A 22,368-nucleotide genomic window follows, 5' to 3' on the forward strand; every position below is an offset into this window, starting at 1 on the left:
TAAAAATGTGTTATAGCTTCAGAATACGGATCAATTTCCTTAAGGGAAAATTGCATTGTAAGTAAACTAGCTCATCAGGATTTATATTTTGTATTTACGCCAGACGCATAGTCATCAGTGACGCTCGATTTCAAAAGAGTCAAAAGACCAAATAAATTACGAAGTTGAAGAGCATTGAGGACCAAAGCGCTCTCATGTCGACAATTTTTGACAGATATTTATTAAAAGTATATTGTTTATATGAGCAATGTCGAGTACTAGTTTGAAATTCAATACTGGTCACTTTTCTTTTACCGTCCGAACCATTACTGACGATTTATCTCTGATATAAGTTTGATACACAATTGGCAAGAATTTTACATGAGAGGGCTAACCAGATGGAATGACAGAAACACGGACACATTCGGACGCCCAAAAGTTTAATGTCCACCACAACGTATATGTCGCGTAGTGGGATACATTTAAGAATTAAAAAGAACAGTGTTGACTGCCAACCTTCCCACCAAAATATATATAAAACTTATTTTATTGACACGATTACTAATAAAACTGAATAAGAACTTTTTTATACATGTATATGTACTAAATTCCGAAGTTTTCAAAAATAAATTCCAATTATATCATCCCGTTCACAAAATATAAAAGTTATATCATACCGCCCATATATGATTATCACAAATGCATGTCCTATGGCGAACAATAAGGGGATGGGATTGGTTCCAGCAAACACATTTATACTATGTATTCCGTTAAATTGTGTACGTCCCTGTTTAAAGTCAGTATCTTTTCTATCAATGGTTGTCGTTTGTCACTGTGTATATCACAAACCCTACCCTTTTCGATGAGAACCAGGAGCTTCAAAATTGTAATGACACAACGGAATAGAAAATAAAATATGGTGAAAAAGTCCAAGTTTTGCCATGATAGCATCATGTTTGCTGTTTCTTTACACATTTTATAGTTTTTATTTCAGAAATCTTTAACATGCAGACTGTCTAACTAGACATGTGGTATAAATACAGCAACTCTCTCGAAGGGATTTAAATAAAATTGAGAATGGAAATGGGGAATGTATCAAAGAGACAACAACCCGACCATAGAAATTCCCGCACCCGGAGGCGTCCTTCAGCTGGCCCCTAAACAAATATATACTAGTTCAGTGATAATGAACGCCATACTAATTTCCAAATTGTACACAAGAAACTAAAATTAAAATAATACAAGACTAACAAAGACCAGAGGCTCCTGACTTGGGACAGGCGCAAAAATGCAGTGGAGTTAAAGCTTGCAAACACAGTAAATCCAACCATTCAAAACATCTCTATATCCTATGTCAGCAATTTATAATTTATTGGCTAGCTTTGAACGCTTTCTGTCATAATAGTTTATCATTTCCTACGTTTCCATAAATCGGAACGCTCACTTTCTCATTTAATTGTTTAATATTTATGATGTATATAATCTTACGGTGTGCATTTTGCTTATTGTTAAAGGCCAAATGGTATCTCATATAGTTGTTTACATAATTATAAGTTATTTGATTTTTTTTTTGGGAGGACAGTTGTCTCATTTGCAATCATACCCGTGACATGTTGTTTATAGGGTACACAACAATGGATAATACCGGATTCCCTTAGGCTAGTTTGTATAACAACTACTTTGTTTCTGTTTAATGGATTAAGGAAAAAGAAATAAGTTAAACTGTTTTTAAACTGACCGCGTTAAGGGGACGACACTTTACTTTTCCTGGGTTGGCAATACGCGTTTGTCCTCTCAGCATCTAAGCCAATTGTATTTATATATAATTCATATCAGTTTACTACATTTCATATAAAAAATGTGTAATTTCACATATTTTTTGTGTGTGCTATATATTTGTAAATTGAACTCTTTCTTAGAATATGTTCTATTGTATATTGCATATCATTGCATTGTATTTTATCTAATTGAATCATTGTTTGTGTGTATTGCTTGACCCTTATGGGTCATGTTGGTGTAATTTTGCAATAAAGATTAAATTACTGAATTTGCAAAGAGGCATCAGGTTCACGTGTTGTTTTATTCTTCTTTTTTTTAAAAGAAAATAACTTCTTTAATTCAGTATAGTTTAAAGATTTGTCTACCGAAGACGTAAATCGTTTGTTTTGTTGTATATTTGTTTTGATTTTGATCCAATGACTTATTACTTTTACAATAAAGAAACCACATATTGTGCACATTATCAACGCTTCAGTATAAAATATTTGTTAAAATCATAGTAAATTGAGTGTGATAATTGGTAAAGGCAACGATATCCGGTCATCTCTTTGTTAAAATAATAAATTGACCTGATAAGCTGAAATGATCAGTTGGAATTGATTTTTTGGAAATACGAGATTTCAGATGGTCGTTTAGGTTTATATTTCCTCGTTCGAATGTTATAAAGTCTTTTCATAATACAAAGCACACACAAATATAACACAATTAACCATATATTGTTTTAATATACAACAATTATAATAATATCCATTTTTTTTTATTACAATTGCAATGCTTACTTAATAGTTAATCTAAATGGCTCAGCATAAAATTGGTGCATGTTCATGGTTCTCATACGCAGAAAATATATGTTACACAAAATAAAACTGACATAAAGCCAAGGCTCCGTGTTGAAGGCCGTACATTGACCTATTTATAATGGTTTACTTTTATAAAATGTTATTTAGATGGAGATTTGTCTCATTGGCACTCACACCACATCTTCCTATATATATAAATAAAATACAGGGAACAAACTTTTAACAAGAGAAAAGTTCATTCTGAAAGTATAAAAGACTAAAAAAAAAAAACATTGGAAGTATTTTCTTTGAAAAGTTAACATTAACTGATGAAAACAATAAAATGTTCATGAACAGCCGAATTAAAACAAAATATGAGCTCGAAATGCTATAGTAAGTAATCATTTCTTAGAAGTTGAAAGAAGTCAAAGAGAAAATAAATGTGTATGCATTGTGTATATAAATGTAAGTTTGTTGGTGTTTAAGAAAATTTGAGAATTCAATGAAATTATGCATTTGTAAAAATAAGTCTGTATGTCTATTACAAAGATTTTATAAAGACCACGATTCTTCTGCAATATATTATATAAAACGATCCAAGTACTATACATTTAAAAGAAAATAGTTTCCAAATGGATAATATGAAGATAAATGATACATGTACATATGTACATATGCAAGGTATCGAAAGAAGTTTATCTTCCCTTGGCAATTGTGTTGCACTGGATTTTCCAGAGAGACTCCCCCCCCAACCGAAATAAATTTGCTATTTACATCTTTTATCTTTGTGAAACCATCAAAACAGAAATATCTGCAATTGAAAACGGGGCTCGAATGCAATAACTTAACATTCAAATTGACTTTTACTACCACAAGTGATTAAAGTGAACTTTATAGTTGGAACGTACGTACTTTGTTTAAAAAATGACGGCCCCAACGACAAAAAAAGTCAAGAATTAATATTTGTTTCAAAAAACTCAAATCAATATCATATAATATGTGCATTAAATTGTATACATTTTAATAATCAATAGTGAAATAATGTTTATATATTCGTTCCAGTATTTAATGGACAAATAAAGGAAACTTTCCTTCCTGAAAGCTCACCATCCGTTCGTACAAATTTACAATAAATTCGTGCAACAGGTATAAATGCAGATGGCCCAAAAGGTTCAAACATTTCTTGGCTCCACACTTCTTTTGGTCTCCCACAGTGATACCTGTATCTAGCTGGTAGAGCACGTAACCACTTTACCTTCGCAAATAAGTGCATGTTGTTATCACCTCTGACCAACAGGTTATGTAAGTAATAAGTCTGGATAATGCCGGGTGTAAGATCCCCAGTGCCGGTCTCAGTAATTATTTCCCCATCTTTAGTATGCCAATAAGCCATTACAAATGATGAACGCTTGTGTCTAGAGTCCCATGAACCATATACCTCATTGCCTAAACTAACTGCTGTGCATTTTCTACAAGATTCTGGAATTACAGCTTCCGACAAATCTGGATACATGACACTGTAAGTACGAGAAATAATACGGTGTTCGTCATATGTAAGACAGTGTCATGATGCCTTTGAGTATTGATATGCACCAATGTGTGACCAGTCCTGGTTTAAAATTGGGGCACTTCGTTTTGCTAAGTAGAGAAGATGTCTAACCTCTTCATCAGCTATGGCTGCTACTGCTCCAAGGGTATCCATCTGTTGAAAGTGTTTTATTAGAGTGATTTCGTATTTTTCTGGTAGTTTTACAGATTTTACAAAGGAATCTCGAGTAAAACGTCGCATCATCTGCAATTCAACCGATCGATTGTTTTTCGGCAGTGAACCAAGGTGACCATTATATTGTTCGAAGCTAAAAAGCCAAAACGAATAAACTGGCCCATAATCTCTTATACAATCGCTCAAATGATAGTGCAAATGCATGTTCGGTGTAACTCGATCCTTGCCATACTTAGCTTCAAAGTATTTGCAAAACTGTAGAATGCTATCCTCATATTGCCTTATATCTGCCTCTGTAACATACTTAGAAGCGATTGTATGACTTGCAAGTACGAATTTCCGCCAAAATTCCAAATCTATATTAGGTAAGACATCCTTTAGTGAAAATATGGAAAAAACATTTGTCCAATTCTTCCATTGCTCTGCAGTAAATCCACCGAAAGAGGAGGATATTTTTCTTGGTATAGCACCGATGTTGCTAGCAGCATTTACAGAGTCTACCCTTTCCTGTACCGTTTTCAATTCTTCTGGTAGCAAAATTTTCAATTCCAACCAAATTTTAATTAATTTCTTCGCTGTTCCCTGGTAAAGATTATGCATCGGGTCTATAATTGACATCCTGATTGGATCAAAGTACTCCAGATCCCAAAGGGGAGAATATCTGAGACCGTATTTGCTTTCTAGACTGTCTTTTTCTGTTTGTGTTTTTGCATGTCTTATGAGATGAACCAACTGTCGCTGATGAATTAAATCCCGGAGTATCCAATTTTCAACGTCAAAACCACCATATATTTTCCTACCGATATCACCAGGAAATGTTTTCATGCATTTGGAGCATCCTCAGGTAGCGCCATGGCCTAAAAATCCACATAATTTCCTTGTTGCAGGAATATCGCAGCCGACACACATCAATGCTAACTTGAAATTCTGTTTATCCTTTTTACGTTGAAAAGAATTCGACGAAAAACCGTGTGTCCATACACTTTTGAGTTCATCTATAAGTGGGTCAAGGAATGTTTGTAGACTTGGTTCTTTTCCCATATCCGGTATTATACCGATGAGAACGACATTTTTTAACTTAAAACGTTCGTTTCTTGGTAAATTTAAAATTACAGCGTACATAACACCTACAGAATACTGAACATGCTCATATGGCTGGAACCAGTCCAAGTTTATCATTAATCCATAATGTCTCTCGCTACACAAAAAGTTGTTTTTCTCTGTACCTTGGAATTCTTTCCAAATTCGTCCATCGTAAACATCTGCAAAAAAACCTTCTTCTTGTCGTCTTGATCTCCATTTTTCACAGTTCTTTTCAAATTCAGGAAGGTGGACAAGACTTGAAACTGAAGATTCCAAAGACTTATAACAAAATTTTTTATAAGGATTCAGCTTTCTGTTCCTTTGCAGCTGAACAACTTTCAAAAGAAGTTCTCCACATACTTTTCTCCTTCCGATCTGTGAATGATTTAGGAAGCGAATATTCAGACAGGTTTTTGAGACTTGTTGACCCTCGATAATGTGCATACAGTCTTCGTAATCATATAATTTGTAACACTTCTTGCATATGACATATTTAGTAAAATTATCTTTCTTGAAACCGATATCTCTATATAATTTGTATACAGAAGCAGGAAAAGCAGCTGATATTGTTGCAATTGCAACATTTTCTGCAGACAAAGCATTGAAAAAATCGCTTAAAAATGAGAGCAAACGCTGGATTGCTATATCTGGAATAATGTGACAGGCCTGCCATGTACAAACAAAAATCAATAAGGACATTAAAAGGGAAGGCATATTTCAGCGGCTACTGTCATGATCACCGATTATAGTCTGAAATTGACATGCATCGTCTCCTGTGTTGAAATCAGAATCAATGTCTGCGATCGTTACATTGTCCCAAATTTCTTCTACTTCGCTGTCGGATTCATCTGAGTCGTGGTTAAGCGCCTGCAAGTTACTTTTTAATTTTGCCTTTATAATAGAAATTAATGGTCGGTCATTTTCATCAGCTGGTGATGCCAAATCGGGGCTTGCTGTTTCTTGGTTGTCATCTATCGAAGTTTCCTGACTTTCAATGTCTTACTACTACAGTGCCATATACTGTTATTATAATATTTAAGCCGATGATTTTCGAAATGCTGCTTCCCAAATATGTCATTACAACCAGGACATTCCTTCTTTCCTCGTTTCCTCTGAAATTCCAAATGAGCCGTTGACACAGGCTGGTCTCTTTTTGACATTCTCGCTGAAAAAATAAAGACAGCTTTACTTCTCAGTGTAAATATTAAGAAACAGAGTAATGTTATTTTAAATGTACATTGGTTATTTGTAAAATAATAAATAGGGAAATACACTTTTTATCAAAGCATTTTCAAATATAAATTGAATTCAGATGAAATCACTGCAAAAATTTAAAAGAAATGGAAAACTAAAGTCTCATATTTTCATTTATTCAAAGATTTATGTACCCTTCAATCGCCCATTCCGTTTTGTTTTGTTATAGTAAATGTTGAACTAGAGGCCTTGGTAACCCTGTTTGACCCTAAGTAAGATGGAGAAAAAAAAACATCCAAATTTGAGCTGAAACTGATTTTTTTTTATCTCTATCACCATGGATATTAACCCATATACAAGGCCATTTGTGTCAATGTCGAGAGAAGTGGTGAGGCTTGCTAGTGTTATTTTCATGTCGTATGTTTGCTTATGCTGTTCAAAAGACAACTGATAAGTTGTGTGTTTAAAGATGCAATAAAGAAAACGAACTTATGTTAATTGTACTGTTGCATCATTGTTCCAGGTTAGGGGAGGGTTTATCCGCTAACATGTTTAACCCCGCCACATTCTGTATGAATGTGCCTGTCCCAAGTCAGGAACCTGTAATTCAGTGGTTGTCGTTTGTTGATTAGTTACATATATATATATTTGTTTTTCAATCATTTTTTGTACAAAAATAAGGTCGTTAGTTTTCTCGTTTGAATTGTATTGTATTTGTAATGTCGGGGCCTTTTATAGCTGATTACGTGGTATAGGCTTTTCTCATTGTTGAAGGCCGTATGGTGACCCATAGCTCTTAATTTCTGTGTTATTTGGTCTCTTGTGGAAAGTTTTCTCAATGGCAATCATATCCGTAATTTTTTTTTATAATTACAATTAAATATGTAGTGCCAAGAATTTTAGTATCGATATATGGGATATATGGGATATGTCTTCATAACAAAATCCTTACATTACCAATTATTGTCTAATATAATTATTAATACAATGCTATTGTATTTTTCTGAGACTTATTTTATTACACAATCTGAGACTAATATATTTATCTATGTCCAAGCATACAGTAATTATGACAGTATATTTTTCCTCTTTCAATTACCATGTTCATGTATGAGGCTATCTATCGGTCACCATTTATAAGGACATGAATGGGGTTTACAAAGAAGAGAATAATGAGACCAAAAAATATACAAATGTAACAGAATAAAGATGTGATGAAATATAAAAATAGATTGATTGATTGTTGGGTGCTTAACGTCCAGTAGCAAATATGTCATGCATGTTTAGGACGAATATTATAGAGACCAATTGAAATGCTCACAATATCAGATATTAAACTTTAGAAACGATAATCTGACCCCCTTCCATCATTACCACCTACACGCGCATATATACATCTTTAAATTGGTTTCATGGTGCCCCAATTTTCCCGTCAGAACTCAAGGTTCTGGATCCGCGCCTGGACTACTGATGCAAAATTTTATTGAACGATAATAATATGAATAGAAATTGTATGTTTGTATTTTTGCTATTAATAAGAAATGAAAGTTTGTATTTTTGCTATTAATAAGAAATGAAAGTATCTATACATTATTTTTTTTTTTTTTGGGGGGGGGGGGTAATTTAAATGTCTATATAAAGGGGTCTTGAATTAATTTTCATTCTTCAAAAGTAGGGACATGACGAAAAATCAGAAATATTCTCCTGCTGCCTCCCATCCCCCCAATGAAAGAAAATGACCGTTCCGTTAGATTGTAGAAAGTTGTTCCGAAAATTTCACCCTGAATTCAACATATAAAAAAGATTTTCATTGGACAATGCGATCATTTTTGCCATACCGTAAATGTAATTATGCGATTGCATAAACATTTTTGGGATTGCATTTATAAAAATGCGATCGCATAAATAATTATGCAATTACATACATAAAATTGTGCAATTGAAAAATTAATCAGGCGATTGCATAGGACACCATTTATGCCATCGCATAATTATTTATGCAATCGCATAAATTAATGAATCACGCAATCGCATAAATGATTTATGCGATTGCATTAAAACACGATTTTGACACTATTCCCGAGCCATACAAACTTAACATGGTCCGTAACATATACATGCATACCTGGAAAGTACAGGAAATAAAATACATTTTTTTTCTGTTTTTCTGAATAATTTGAAGACCCTTTTTCTCATAAAATCATAATGCATATTGATAAAAAGGTATTAAACTTGTGCAAGGGCTTTATAGCCAGTCAAGGTCGTTAAAAACAGTAATAGTCAGCATCTGCATTTCAACTGAAGAAAATTAATGAGTGTAATTACTTAATCTGATAAGATTAGATAGCAGGCTGTGAATTTAATTAATTAATATGTTTACTTTTGATATCTATATAAAAGAACGAGGTCCAGTTTGTTAGCCACCCTGGGGTAAAAACGACAAATCTAGGAAGTCAACTTAACAGTTATAGGACAAACGCCAGATTTTTAGTTTCTTCAGCAAAATAGCCAGAACAGTAACCAATTAACAGCTTATTGGCAAACCATTAATTCAAACACTTGTTTATTTGTCATCACAGCAGGAAATCTTCGGATTACCACAATATCTTAGATGACTGACCAGAAATGACCACATGTGTATTATGTATTGTAAAAGTACTGTTCTACATAAATAGATTGTTATCAAAATCAGCTAGTGGTAAAATCTTCTGACATTTTAATTTTATATACACAAGGTCCCCCCTTTTATTTTCTTTTAAAGTTTTTGCAATGCAAAAAAAAAAAAAAAAAATATGTGTTTTTAGTATTTTATCTCTATATTTATATATTAAAATCTCTAACATGAATTTGAATAAGAAATGACTGATTTTTATGAAAAAAATAAATTGTATACTGGAATGAAATTTGAGTTATCAAATTTAATGTTTCATACCACAGTCACACTTTTCTTTGAAAATGTTTTCTCTAAATAATGGTGTCAAAAGAAAAGATAGAATAAAATTAACGGTACCAATTTTCTTGCACCAGATGCGCATTTCGACAATAAATGTCTCTTCAGTGATGCTCGTGGCCAAAATATTTGAAATCCAAAGCTTATATAAAAGATGAAGAGCTATAATCCAAAAGGTCCAAAAAGTATAGCCAAATCCGTGAAAGGAATCAGAGCTTTGCATGAGGGAGATATATTCCTTAATTTAAAATAATTTCTAATATTTTGTAACAGCAAATTTTAATAACACAAAAAAATCCGTATTTTCATGCCAGTACCGAAGTACTGGCTACTGGGCTGGTGATACCCTCGGGGACTAATAGTCCACCAGCAGAGGCATCGACCCAGTGGTAGTAATAAAATTAACGGTACCAATTTTCTTGCACCAGATGCGCATTTCGACAATACATGTCTCTTCAGTGATGCTCGTGGCCAAAATATTTGAAATCCAAAGCTTATATAAAAGATGACGAGCTATAATCCAAAAGGTCCAAAAAGTATAGCCAAATCCGTGAAAGGAATCAGAGCTTTGCATGAGGGAGATACATTCCTTAATTTAAAATAATTTCTAATATTTTGTAACAGCAAATTTTGATAACACAAAAAATCCGTATTTTCATGCCAGTACCGAAGTACTGGCTACTGGGCTGGTGATACCCTCGGGGACTAATAGTCCACCAGCAGAGGCATCGACCCAGTGGTAGTAATAAAATAAACGGTACCAATTTTCTTGCACCAGATTCGCATTTCGACAATACATGTCTCTTCAGTGATGCTCGTGGCCAAAATATTTGAAATCCAAAGCTTATATAAAAGATGACGAGCTATAATCCAAAAGGTCCAAAAAGTATAGCCAAATCCGTGAAAGGAATCAGAGAAATGTAGTGATCCTTAACATCGCAATTGTTTTTCTTCGTCTGTAAGCACGCTGATGGCGAGTCTGCGTTTTTAATGCATAATCGAGACATCTTCAAATTACTGCAAATCATCCAAAATGACTTTTTTAAAGGAGTAACCCCTTAACTTTTAAGATAAAGGGGAAAGGGGGGGGGGGGGTTCTGAGTCTGAATTTTTTCTCGCGCGAAAGTTTATAATTAGTTATTTTTTTCGATGGTACCAATTCAATATTTAACACTATAATGTATGGGGAAACTTTGGAATCAGAATATTTGTTCATTCTTATCATCTGAATGATCCGATTTTTTAAAATCAAATTGTGGGAAAATCCATCTCCCCTTTTTTTAAAAGTCAAATGGTCGTTCCCTAACTGCTAGAAAGTTGTTCGAAAATTTGAATTCGGACGGTTCTATGTAATGAACATCTAAATGACATATACATGTATTTTACAAGTGTGAACAAATATTATGTACAGGTAGCTAAACAAGGTGTATAGATGTGAACAAATTTAATGTGAAACTAGTGTACATTACATTAAACCAAGTGTAATAAAATTGAAAATGGAAATGGGGAATGTGTCAAAGAGACAACAACCCGACCACACATGTTTACTGTGCATAGCGTTTGGTGTGAACACGGTCTTAGTTTACAAGTCATCATCATTACAAATGTGTCTCTAACCAACACAAACAATTTCAATATTTACTGTACATGCAGTTTTACAATTTGCTATTTGTTGACTGCAACTAAAGTCGCCAAAATCTAGACATAACAATCCTTCTTTGAGGAACGGATTTATATAAATTCTAATTGTTTCCAAATCGCTCTGTATTTCTCATGTTTCTTTTGTATGATTGAAACTTGTGCACTTTTGAACCGTAAAATAAAATTAGGTAACAAAACTAATCCTTATCTAGCATGTCTAGTGATGTAATCAACATTTAGATTCATTTTTGGGGTTATTTTCTCTTTTTCAACGTCAGCATTTCTGTTAAACCTTCACAGAATTTATTTAACTGACAGACATACATGTATCTTCTATACAATGCGGCGCAGGACATTTGCGCTTTTTCATAAGAAATTTGAGCTTTTTAAATAGACATTTACGAGTTTTATAACAGACAAATGTGCTTTTATAATATTTGTTTCTTATGACTTCCCCGTTCTATTTTAATTTGGCTTAGGTCCGGTAACTTTGGCCTTAAAATAATTAAACTTAATTTATCAATTTTCATTATTGCTTATAATTGAATAAAATTGAGAATGGAAATGTGTCAAAGAGACAACAACCCGACCATAGAGCAGACAACAGCAGAAGGTCACCAACAGGTTTTTAATGCAGCGAGAAATTCTCGCACCCGGAGGCGATAGTCGTTTCCTATAGCTAAGACATTCGTGTTTAAAAGTAATTTTGTACTACATCGATATAGTTGTATATAGCTAAACCAAATGAAAAGTATACATTATAAAGACATAAAGACGAGCATAGTTATCAGGGGTCAATTTTTGCTTGTGTCCTTTTATCTTTCTGTCCATCTGTCCCATTTTGGGTATAAAGCTGTTCCGGGTAAATTATCTTACAGTTTGAATGCTAGGAAGTTATCACTTTGCTGGCTGTTGATATACATATATTGGAGGTGTCTTTGCGGTCAGGACTTTAATTTAAATAATATTTCTTATGTGTGGGAAACAGTTGACCTTTGTCATTTTTTGTGTATAAACTTGCATGAGATTGATTATTGGTTGCTTAACATCCTGTTGCAAATGTTTCATGCATGTTCAGAACTAGAACAAGTTAACTATAAATTCTATAGGAAGGTCTTGTAATAGATAAACTTGAGAATAGAAATAGGGAATGTGTCAAAGAGACAACAACCCGACCATGGAACAGACAACAGCAGAAGGTCACCTATAGGTCTTCAATGCATCGAGAAACTCCAGCACAGTGGCGGATCCAGAACTTTTCATAAAGGGGGGGGGGGGGTGTGCTGACTGACCTAAACAGGGGGGGGGGCTCCAGCCATGCTTCAGTGATTTCCTTTATAATCAACCAAATGTTCCCCCATGAAAGGGGGGCCCGGGCCCCCTGACTCCTCCCTATTGATCCGTCTATGGCGCACCCGGAGGCGTCCTTCAACTGGTTATATATAGCTAATATAAGACACTTAAGTTTATTAACCATTCCAGACCCTTTTGTTTTCCACATAATTAATATTACCAATCATATTGTCATAATATTGTTTGTTGTAAAATGATGCCCTTTATAGGTTCTTGGTTAGATTAATAAAATTCTTATCTTATCTTATCTTATTACCATAATTGATAAGTTCAAACAAGAAAGATTTTGAAAGCATAGAAAACTGTGCATATTATAATCAGCATGACTTTTTTTCAGATTACAATACCAATACAAAAAATTCAGGCTAAAATAAGGCTTGCACATAGTTATATACTTTAATTCAGTCACGGACCTGTGATATCGCGGATGTGTTCTAGTGAAACAATAAAAACAAAATGAAGTTAACGATTCCTTTAATTTCGTAATGGTAAACTTTGTAACACTTGTGTTTAGGGAGCAACCATTTAACTTCAAAGGGAGGGGAGATGTTTTTTTTTTTGTCTGAGTCAGATCCCCCCCCCACCCCACCTTTACGCTATCAATATTTTTTTTTTTCAAATTTTTTTTGACATCTGCTTGACCAGAATATTGTTTAGGAAAAAACTCGGTTCCTTAAATAGTTTATTATTTTTTTTTAACATCTGTTACAATTTTGATTTTTTTCAACTTGATTATTGTACATAATATAATCAAATGAATAAATGGAGATGATTACGCACTTTTGAATATGCGACCTTAATTTACTGAAAGATAGAAAAAGGAAAATAATCATCAAATATCAAATGTATATGAATGATAAAAACATGTATCATAATAAATCAGTCTCTTTTTTAACCGTCAAATATCTATACATGATAATATTGAAAGATTTCTTGAACTGGTAATTGAACAATATTGTTCATGCAATGTATACAAATACTTTGATCTGTAAATGAGTAGCACAATGTTAATTTTGAAGTTCCTTTCTGAACCATTATCACAATTGTTGCAAATAATTATTTTCTCCGTCCCATTCACTAACTATTGTATGACTAACTAGAAAGGAGGAGTGCTTTTGTTAATATGTCAAACACGAAAGCTTTGATCCCTTATACACATAGAGATGAAGAACTTTGATGTCATCGAAGATCAATGTAAATTGCATAGGATAAATCTGTTTTCTGGTCATGTGGCATGCAGTTGTAACAACTGCAAGTTGGCTATAAAGATCAGAAGCTATACACATATTCATTTATATCAAAATTTACTCTCTAAACACGAACTCCGAATTCTAAGATTTGCACATACCTCAAAATGTCAACTTTCAACTCTTTGATGTCTTCTGATGAGGATCCGGATATTGGGGACAGCAGCATGCATTTGTTTCTTGAGTCATCACAGACTTCAGAAGTCCCTGAGCAAAGAAGAAGCCCAAGTCCAGCACAGATATGGAGGCAACATGTTGAGAGTCCAGTTATAGCAAATAGCCCAGTCACAGTTTCGTCAGGTGCTTGTGGAGGGTCACAAGATACTCCTCGGTCGTATACCCGACAAACCAGTACCCCTTTAATGGGTAGAGTGCAACAAGAAAACACTACACGTATATCCAGCTCGTGTATTAAGGTACTTTACTTTATAACTTATGAACATGTGTGTACCCAATTGAAGTATTAAATTGACATACTTCCACGATATTAAATGACGATTGGGAATTGATAGGCATGAATGAGGCGATATCATATAATTTTATCATTTTGTGGCGTGGTTATTTCCATTTTAGATTTGATAAGGATACTTTTATCAGTTTAATGATATTTTATTTTGATTGATGAGACAGCTTTTACGGTTCCTTGAATGCTTTGATTAAGGTGGTACCTAATACTACAGGGAGATAACTCTGAAATTCAGTTAAACGTTTTAATCACTTTGTATTGTTAAGGAAATATTAGGCTTCTTAGTCAAACTGCTATATAACCAATGAAAATTTTCTTATAAAGTGGTGGATTCAAATTTTTGTCAAAGGGTCAAAGTAAACATTTTGTCAAAATTCTATGAAAATTAAACGAGCCAAATTAATATTAATATTAGTCAAGGTGTTGGGTACCACCTGAAGATTAAAAAAATGTATTATCTTTAGTGCTAGTATAAACGCCAATATATATATACATAAAGGTCTTTCGCAAGTAAGTAACTAAGCTGGAGAAAATCTATTTCTTTTATTTGAAAGCATTACACGTTCGATTTTAAATATAGCCCCTTCATATATTATATTTAACAAGGTTATGTCGCACATTTAATCTATAAGTTTTTTTCAAAAAAAATAAGAATTATACATAAACTGCACAGCCACAGTTTGTTTGCCCTGTCTGAAATAAAGCGAAGTGCATATTGTCATATGAATTATCTCTTCTTGCACGAAATTGAAATTGTCAGTATTTCAAACAAAACTAAAAAAACGCAATTTATGCTTAATTTTTGTAGACGATATATAGGGTTGTGTACATGGTTATTTTTAAGATATCATGCTATTCTTTTTTTCGATGACTTTCAATCATCATAATTATGTTCAAGTCTTATCCACGGTGCAATACTATAAATTGACACATGATTGGTGAATTAATTATACCAATGATAGTTTAAATATATCAACATATTTGTATTTTCAGACACTTGAGAAGTTATTTGACAATCAAAGGACATTTTTACAAGAACAGTTTGTCAAACAAAATGCCCTTGTTGGAGAATGCCTTTCAATGTTAAAAACTTTGGAAAAAAGACCAGAAAATGGAAAGCAGCTGAATAAAAGTAAAAATGAGATTCACGTGCCTGCATATATAAAGGTATTTCATTTCTTACAGTTGTTTCATTTAATGTCACTTGGAATAAACTAGTAGCCTTAACCAATCAAATATTCAGTTATCAATATGTTCCAGACCATATGAGTATTTGGACCGTACGTGTACGGTCCGGACCGTATACGTATACTCGTACGGCCCGACCATACGCGTACGGTCGGACCGTATGAGTATACGCGTATGGTCCAGTACGATATAACCATTTATCACAATCTTTATTTTTAGTTTTATAAATTGTTATCATTACAATTACTTTTAGATGGATACAATGAACAATCGAACAATTGACATTAAATATTTGTTTAATTGTATATCTGAATACTATTTTGGTACTCTCGCCAAAGGTGACACTTACTACCACAATCAATGATATATTGAACGGTCCGGAACAAATATACATGTATGCATACAGTGTAATCAATTAACATACTTGTTTTCATTTGTTTTTTTCGATACATTACTCATCATTCGAAATATAATAGTGTTTACTTTAAACTTTTTACAGCAATCTGTACGTGACGGATACAAACATAACAAGACAACAAAGGGGTTAAAGTGGACCACAAAAACTGCAGCCGGTACAGTACTAAAGTGAGTATAACATGTATCTTATAACAACAATCGAATACCTAGTCCGAGATGACTTTGACATCTGAAGACCTTTTAAGAACTTGCTTGTGCAGTGGGACGAAAGAGCACACTCCTTATAGAAAACAGAGAAATTGCTGGCTTAGACTTGACGCGGCACATTTATTAAAAATTAAAAAAATTATATACCATCCGATTCCTCATTCAATGATGTTGATACCGATTGTTTATGGTCGTTCTATTGCGTCCAAGTTGCTGTACCTATATGTTGCCAAACCAAACAAAAGTATAGCAATGTCCGGATGGATGTTATTTTTTTTAATTTATTTTTTTTAAATATTTTGTTATCAAATCAAAACGTGTCTGCCTTTTATGAACTGTATAGCCCGCCTTTTAATTAAGTGTCCCCTGTGTGCAACGTAAATGCACCTATAGTGACAATTCTTTTTTTTTTAATATAAAGGACAAGAAAGACTAGTTCACATTTTTTCTTTCTGTTACAAGTATGTTTAAAGTAATAATAAACGAACTATATGAGTTTAGTTTCAAAAAAAGGAAATTGATGATGAACATATTCTTATATTCATAGATGCAATTCTGAAGAAAATAAAGCAATGACAGAGGCGATTTTGATTTATGTGAAGGGTCAGCATCAAACTGTTGAAGAGGGCGTGATCAGGTGTAAGTACATTTATAGCTGCAGCACTTATACTTATAATATTTTGTAACGGTCGTTAGACGATCAAAGTTACCTATCCAATGCGTTTTATCACTTGTTTTCTTAAACTTATGATTGTATGGTGGATTGGGAATTACGTTTTTTCGAACGACCCCCCCCCCCCCTTTTTCCAAAAAAAAATCCAACCAAACACCAAAAAACACCAAAACAAACAAAACAACAAAAAAAAACCAAAAACAATATCAAATAAACGCGCTTAGTAAAAAAAGTAAAAAGAATGATTCGATCATCCCCAAATTCCTCCATGAATATCAAATGACCGTCAATTTATGACAGTATCCGATTTCTTTCTTTACCCTAATAGATTAATTGGTCATTACTACATCGCTTTTTTTAATTCTGAGATGTGGCACGTGACCGTCATTTGGTTGAAAAAAAAAGGTCCGTTTCAAACTTGAAGTAAGATTTTGCCTCAGATTCGGCTAGCTCTGTCTTGACGGCATCACTTTGATGTCGAGATGGTAAACAGCAATAGAAGCGCAGTTTCTTTCATTTTTTTTAGTTTATGTTCTCACTTTTTAATCAGTATATGCATGTTCGAATATCATTAAGAATTTTTCCAAAGCTGTCGTTGAAAGCGTTTGTTTGCGTCTTAACTTTAAAAAAAAATCTTCTATTATTCTTCTCAAGGTTTGCAGTGTTTTTTTACGAAACAATTGTACACACCATATATATGTATATAAATTATATCTGATATCATTTTATTGGTGGTTATATCTACATATTTTAGAATTAAAATCAAAATGTATCTTCATATAAAAAAGAAGATGTGGTATTGCAAATGAGACAACTTTCCACTAGAGACAAAAATGACACAGGACTTCAACAATGAGCAAGGCCCATACCGCATAATCAGCTATAAAAGGCCCCGAAATGACAATGTATAACAATTCAAACGAAAAAACAAACAGCCTAATTTATGTACAGAAAATGAACGAAAAACAAATATGTAACATATACACAAACGAAAACCAATGAATCACTGGCTCATGAAATGTTGGCGGGATCCCAACCCTCCTCAGTTTGTGTATCAATGAGTAACATGTATGGACCTATCTTTCAAACTGTACAGGTTTTCAAGGCGTTATTCTGTTTTTTTTTTATTATTTCATTTATGCTTTGGCAGTGAAGTATTAATTTTAGGTTTGATATTTTCACATAGTTCTTTTTTTTTTTCTGCAGGTGGGGTTGAAACGTACTTCAATTCTGTTAAACAGAAGGAGATAATGGAGTTAACAGGGAAAAGGGAAGAACATAATAGAAAAATGGTTCTCTATGGCCGAAAACACAGGGTATGTACTGAATTAACACTTGAGACAGTTTTAGTCATCTGGATTAGGAATAAACATCGGCCTGATAATTATTTTTAAGATACATGTAGGAATTTCAATAAAGATTGATTAAAGACACATTGAAACTTATATAACAGTAAGGAGATGTTTGATGCTTTTGATGAGTTCAAATGAATTAAACGTAATCAATTTGTTGTAGGCAGTTTGATTAAGAGATTTGAAGGTTCATGTAACTTTTCCGTATATTATGGTTAATTCATGGTTTTCGTCTGTATATATTTTTTTTGTAAATGAGAAAATTACCATTTTAACAAATCGCTTATTCAGAGACGGGTCCGGATTTTTCGGAATAAAAGGAGAGCGCCTTTTTTAAAATCTGTTGAAGAGGGCGGACCCATTTGACCCTAAAATCCCACTGTTATTTTAAATCCGAGTTAAGGGACCCCCATGATACGCCTATGCTATATACGAAAACAACTGTACAAGGTACCAATACTTAATTATTCGTTATTTATAGCGATTTCAATTTCGTTTGTTGATAGTAATGCAAGGGAAATAATCCAAATTATACATCATGTGGTATTTATTTAAATTTTTATTTCACCATCTTCTGAGTTTAACATTTAAGGTATACTGTACATATGTGTCTTTTTTCAGAAACTTATCAACCGAAGAAGAACCCTAAAAGAAAGAAAAATTGACCCAAAGGAGGAGGAAAGGTTCATGAAAGCATTGGAGATTGAAACCATGTCCTCAGAAGATTCCGATTCTGAGGACGATTCTATCTTCGTTACACGTCCTCTGTCGTGGGTGTCGACAGAGTTTAAACAGCTGATACAGCGTTTGGATAGAAAATACGATCGTACGTTAAATGCTCAGGGAAAGAGATTAAAATCCAAAAGAACAGTCGGGGAGCCATCAGATAGACCGTGTCCCAAAAAGCCCAAGGGACTGGAGTGGATGTTTGGCTAAGGTGATATGGAGTTTTGACCATCAGTCATTTCAGATACATGTACATGTACTAATAAACATTTTGGCATACATATATGGTCTTGTTTAACTTATTACGACGAATTAATTTGAACGTATGTTGTCGTCTCGTTTTATTTTGTTAAATTGTGTTTATATTCAGTTTCAGCTAAACATGTAAAGAACCACGGGTCATTCTCCCTTAACTTAAAACCATTTGATATGCTTGGTGGGATAGGGAAGCGGCGGATTGACACGCACGCGCCGCACACAAGCATATTTTCACTTTTGTACACAATTGTTTATTTTTTGTAAACTTTTGTTCGCTTATTCTTTCAATAATGTACATGTTTATTTTTAAATGAAATGTAGCATGTGTATGTCATTGATTATGATTTGTTATTCATTTGTTTGTCTTCTTATTTTTGTCCACTAAAACTATTAATCAATTCTCAAAATTCTTTACATTTATTTTTGTGGTTTTTATAAATAGATTTGCTTATCCTGGATGCCCCTTCTCACGAGGAACAGGGTATGGCGATCAATGAACATATATGTACATGTCATCAATACGCTGACTTCTCGAAAAAAAGAAATCCTAAATTTAATGTAAAAAATTAATATAGAAGTATAAAGAACACGTTTTCAGTTTGTCTAGATTTTTATTTATCAAAATAAGGTTTGATCAGAATGTGATGCCGAATATGTAACACTTCTTCAAACATGTACATGTAGCTATTTGAATGTGCATAATAAAGAATATGACCACATAAAATGTATTAACTTTATTATTTATACTTGTAAATAACTTGTTTCCCGGGACTTCTTGTGTAAGTAAGAAAAATATAATTTCAGAGTTTTATATTGTAAAAAAATGTACTTCTTGAGTATCTGGACTATGAGGTGTGCTGCTCGATTTTGGTGTTTATCGTTGCAATTTCTTGATTCTAATTGTTTGATGTGAAAATATTCTCAGGGCAGTCTTTTCTAAGATTCATAGTCCAGAGTCTTCTGATTACTGATTGATCGAATTACCTTGTGCTGAGTCAAAGTGCCGGTGTCCTTTTTAACGTTTTTTTAGCGTTAAGAATATTAGAAGCAAAATGCAGTTCTTTTTTTTCTTTTTTACCTCATTACGGAACAAAAAACGATAAATGACATAAAGGCATGTAGCAAGTCAAGATACACCTGAAGCTTGAAACTTTTACAGCCATATGGTACAGCAAATTTGTGCATAAGGTAATGGCCTAAGTCTCACCTAACCATCTTTATAAAAATACAAACACTCTTGTTAATTGTGAATCTTGTAGATTTGTAAATCATCAAACTATCAACATATTTGCACACACCCTTTCCCCTTTTTAACGCTTATAACAATCGAAAAAAAAAAATAAAAAACGAACAAACAAACAAACAAACAAACAAACAAACAAAAAAAGGAAGAAAGAAGTTACTTAGAACATTTGGAACAGTTTATTGCGGGTAATAAATTGATATTAAATATTAAATTTAATGGCAATTACATATGAATAATTTTCAAATTTACGAAAATTTAACAATATTTAATTTAGTATATAAAAAGTTTATTTTAATTATTACATTTGTAAACTTTAAATTTAATTCACAGTAAATGGTTTAAATCAGAAAAATAAAGACATTTGTTCTGCTTTAAATTTCAAATTTTATTAAATTTACTTAAATTTTCCCTAATTTAAATTTCTCATTTAAATAGGTTTACCGTAATTTAAAAGAAAATAAATTTTAGATTTATACAACTTTAAAAGTATATGTAAATTGGGTTTATTCTTAAAAGTTTATTGGTTATATTAAACTTAAAGTAAATACGGTGTAAATAAGATATTTTCAAATGGATTATACTAATGATAAGTTTTGAAATTTTAAATATATATTAGCTTTTATATGGATATAATTTTCTAATAAATGCATCATTTCATGCAGTGATAAATTCTTGTTAATTTCATGTCTTCATATTAATATTGTTTATGATGTTATTATTATGTATTTCATATTTGTTCGGATATGTATTATTTGTATGTAATGGAGAAGACGTTCTAAGTTGCAAAACTTGTGTCCAATCCTATTGTCAATGTTTTTTTGGACAATAAAATATGTTTGAACTATAACATTTATAGTATTTTGATATGAATTCAATGTGTTATCAAATCAGTATTAAACAGATTCTAGGCATTTTTTTTATCAGAAAATATGCAAATAGGGTAAGCTGGCAATGATTTAAGTCTTGTTTTCAAATGATTTAAAACATTGAAACAGGGGAGGGGGTATAAAATGTACAGTAAAGAAAAACTTAGAGTACACACAGTGATTTTTTAAGGCTATAATTCTGGTGTTTTGGGGAAAATTTGAATATTCATAGAAAATTAATTTTGTTTACATACTGGTTCCCAGTTATGCTCTCTGTGTTACATCTCACAGCGACATAATTTTGGAATGTTACCAGTAAATGAACATGGTGCTTATATATCTCAACTTGTACGATTCGCTCGTGTATATAAAAACGTATTTGATTTTAGCGAGATAAATTTATGTATTACTGAAAAAATTATTACACCAGGGTTTTCGATATCACAAACTGGTCAAAACATTTACTAAATTTTATCATCGGTATAAGGACATCATTCGTAAATGTAGCTCAACATGTGCAGACTTCTTATACGTTCAGGTATTTCACATCCAATTTTTTATGGAAATATTCTTTATAAAGCACAAAGGTGTCAGTATTCACCTCAAAAACTTACAAAACCTTTAAACAGACTTATTAAGAAGGGATATAGTTACGATACTGTTGTCAGGTCATTAAAGATTGCATATTTTGGCTTTAATATTGATTTACTTATAGGGTCTTTGCATGGGAACTAAACACATTTATTTAAAAAAAAACAGTTGTTGGCATGACACGGGTTATTTTCTTCTCATATATTTTATGATAGTACTAAACCCCTAACGGAAGGGATTGTGCCTGATATTCATATGATGAAGACATAATCTTTTAATCAGTTTAGTTGAGGTCTGGAGCTTGCATGTCAGTTGACTGCTAGTAGTCTGTTAATATTTATATAAAACTTAAACTGAATTTTAATGTGCGTATTGTTATGCATTTACTTTTCTACATGAGCTAGAGGTATAGGGGGTGGGTTGAGATCTAATAAACATGTTAAACCCCGCCGCAATTTTGCCCCTGTCATAAGTCCGGAGTCTCTGTCCTTTGTTAGTCTTGAATGATTTTTAATTTTAGTTTCTTGTGTATAATTCGGAGTACTAGTATACATATTTTTAGGGGCCAGCTTAAGTACACTTACGGGTGCGGGAATTCCCGCTACATTGAAGATCCAGTGGTGGCATTCGGCTGTTATCTGCTATATGGT

The 22,368-nt window shown here is 32.9% G+C and overlaps 2 protein-coding genes across 4 annotated transcripts in view; both read left to right on the forward strand.

The window, feature by feature from the left end:
• Nucleotides 1-22,368, forward strand: part of LOC143053462 (polyhomeotic-like protein 1) — a 181,488-nt gene that overhangs the window by 131,718 nt on the left and 27,402 nt on the right. The window lies entirely within an intron of this gene.
• On the forward strand, nucleotides 13,983-19,343 carry LOC143053456 (uncharacterized). The gene is made up of 6 exons (XM_076226243.1): nucleotides 13,983-14,144; nucleotides 15,188-15,361; nucleotides 15,882-15,967; nucleotides 16,554-16,645; nucleotides 17,886-17,995; nucleotides 18,653-19,343. The coding sequence occupies exons 1-6, from the start codon at nucleotides 14,091-14,093 to the stop codon at nucleotides 18,965-18,967; spliced, it is 831 nt and encodes a 276-aa protein (XP_076082358.1). The 5' UTR covers nucleotides 13,983-14,090; the 3' UTR covers nucleotides 18,968-19,343.

Source organism: Mytilus galloprovincialis, chromosome 12 (genome assembly GCF_965363235.1).
Source record: "Mytilus galloprovincialis chromosome 12, xbMytGall1.hap1.1, whole genome shotgun sequence".
Lineage (NCBI taxonomy): Eukaryota > Metazoa > Mollusca > Bivalvia > Mytilida > Mytilidae > Mytilus > Mytilus galloprovincialis.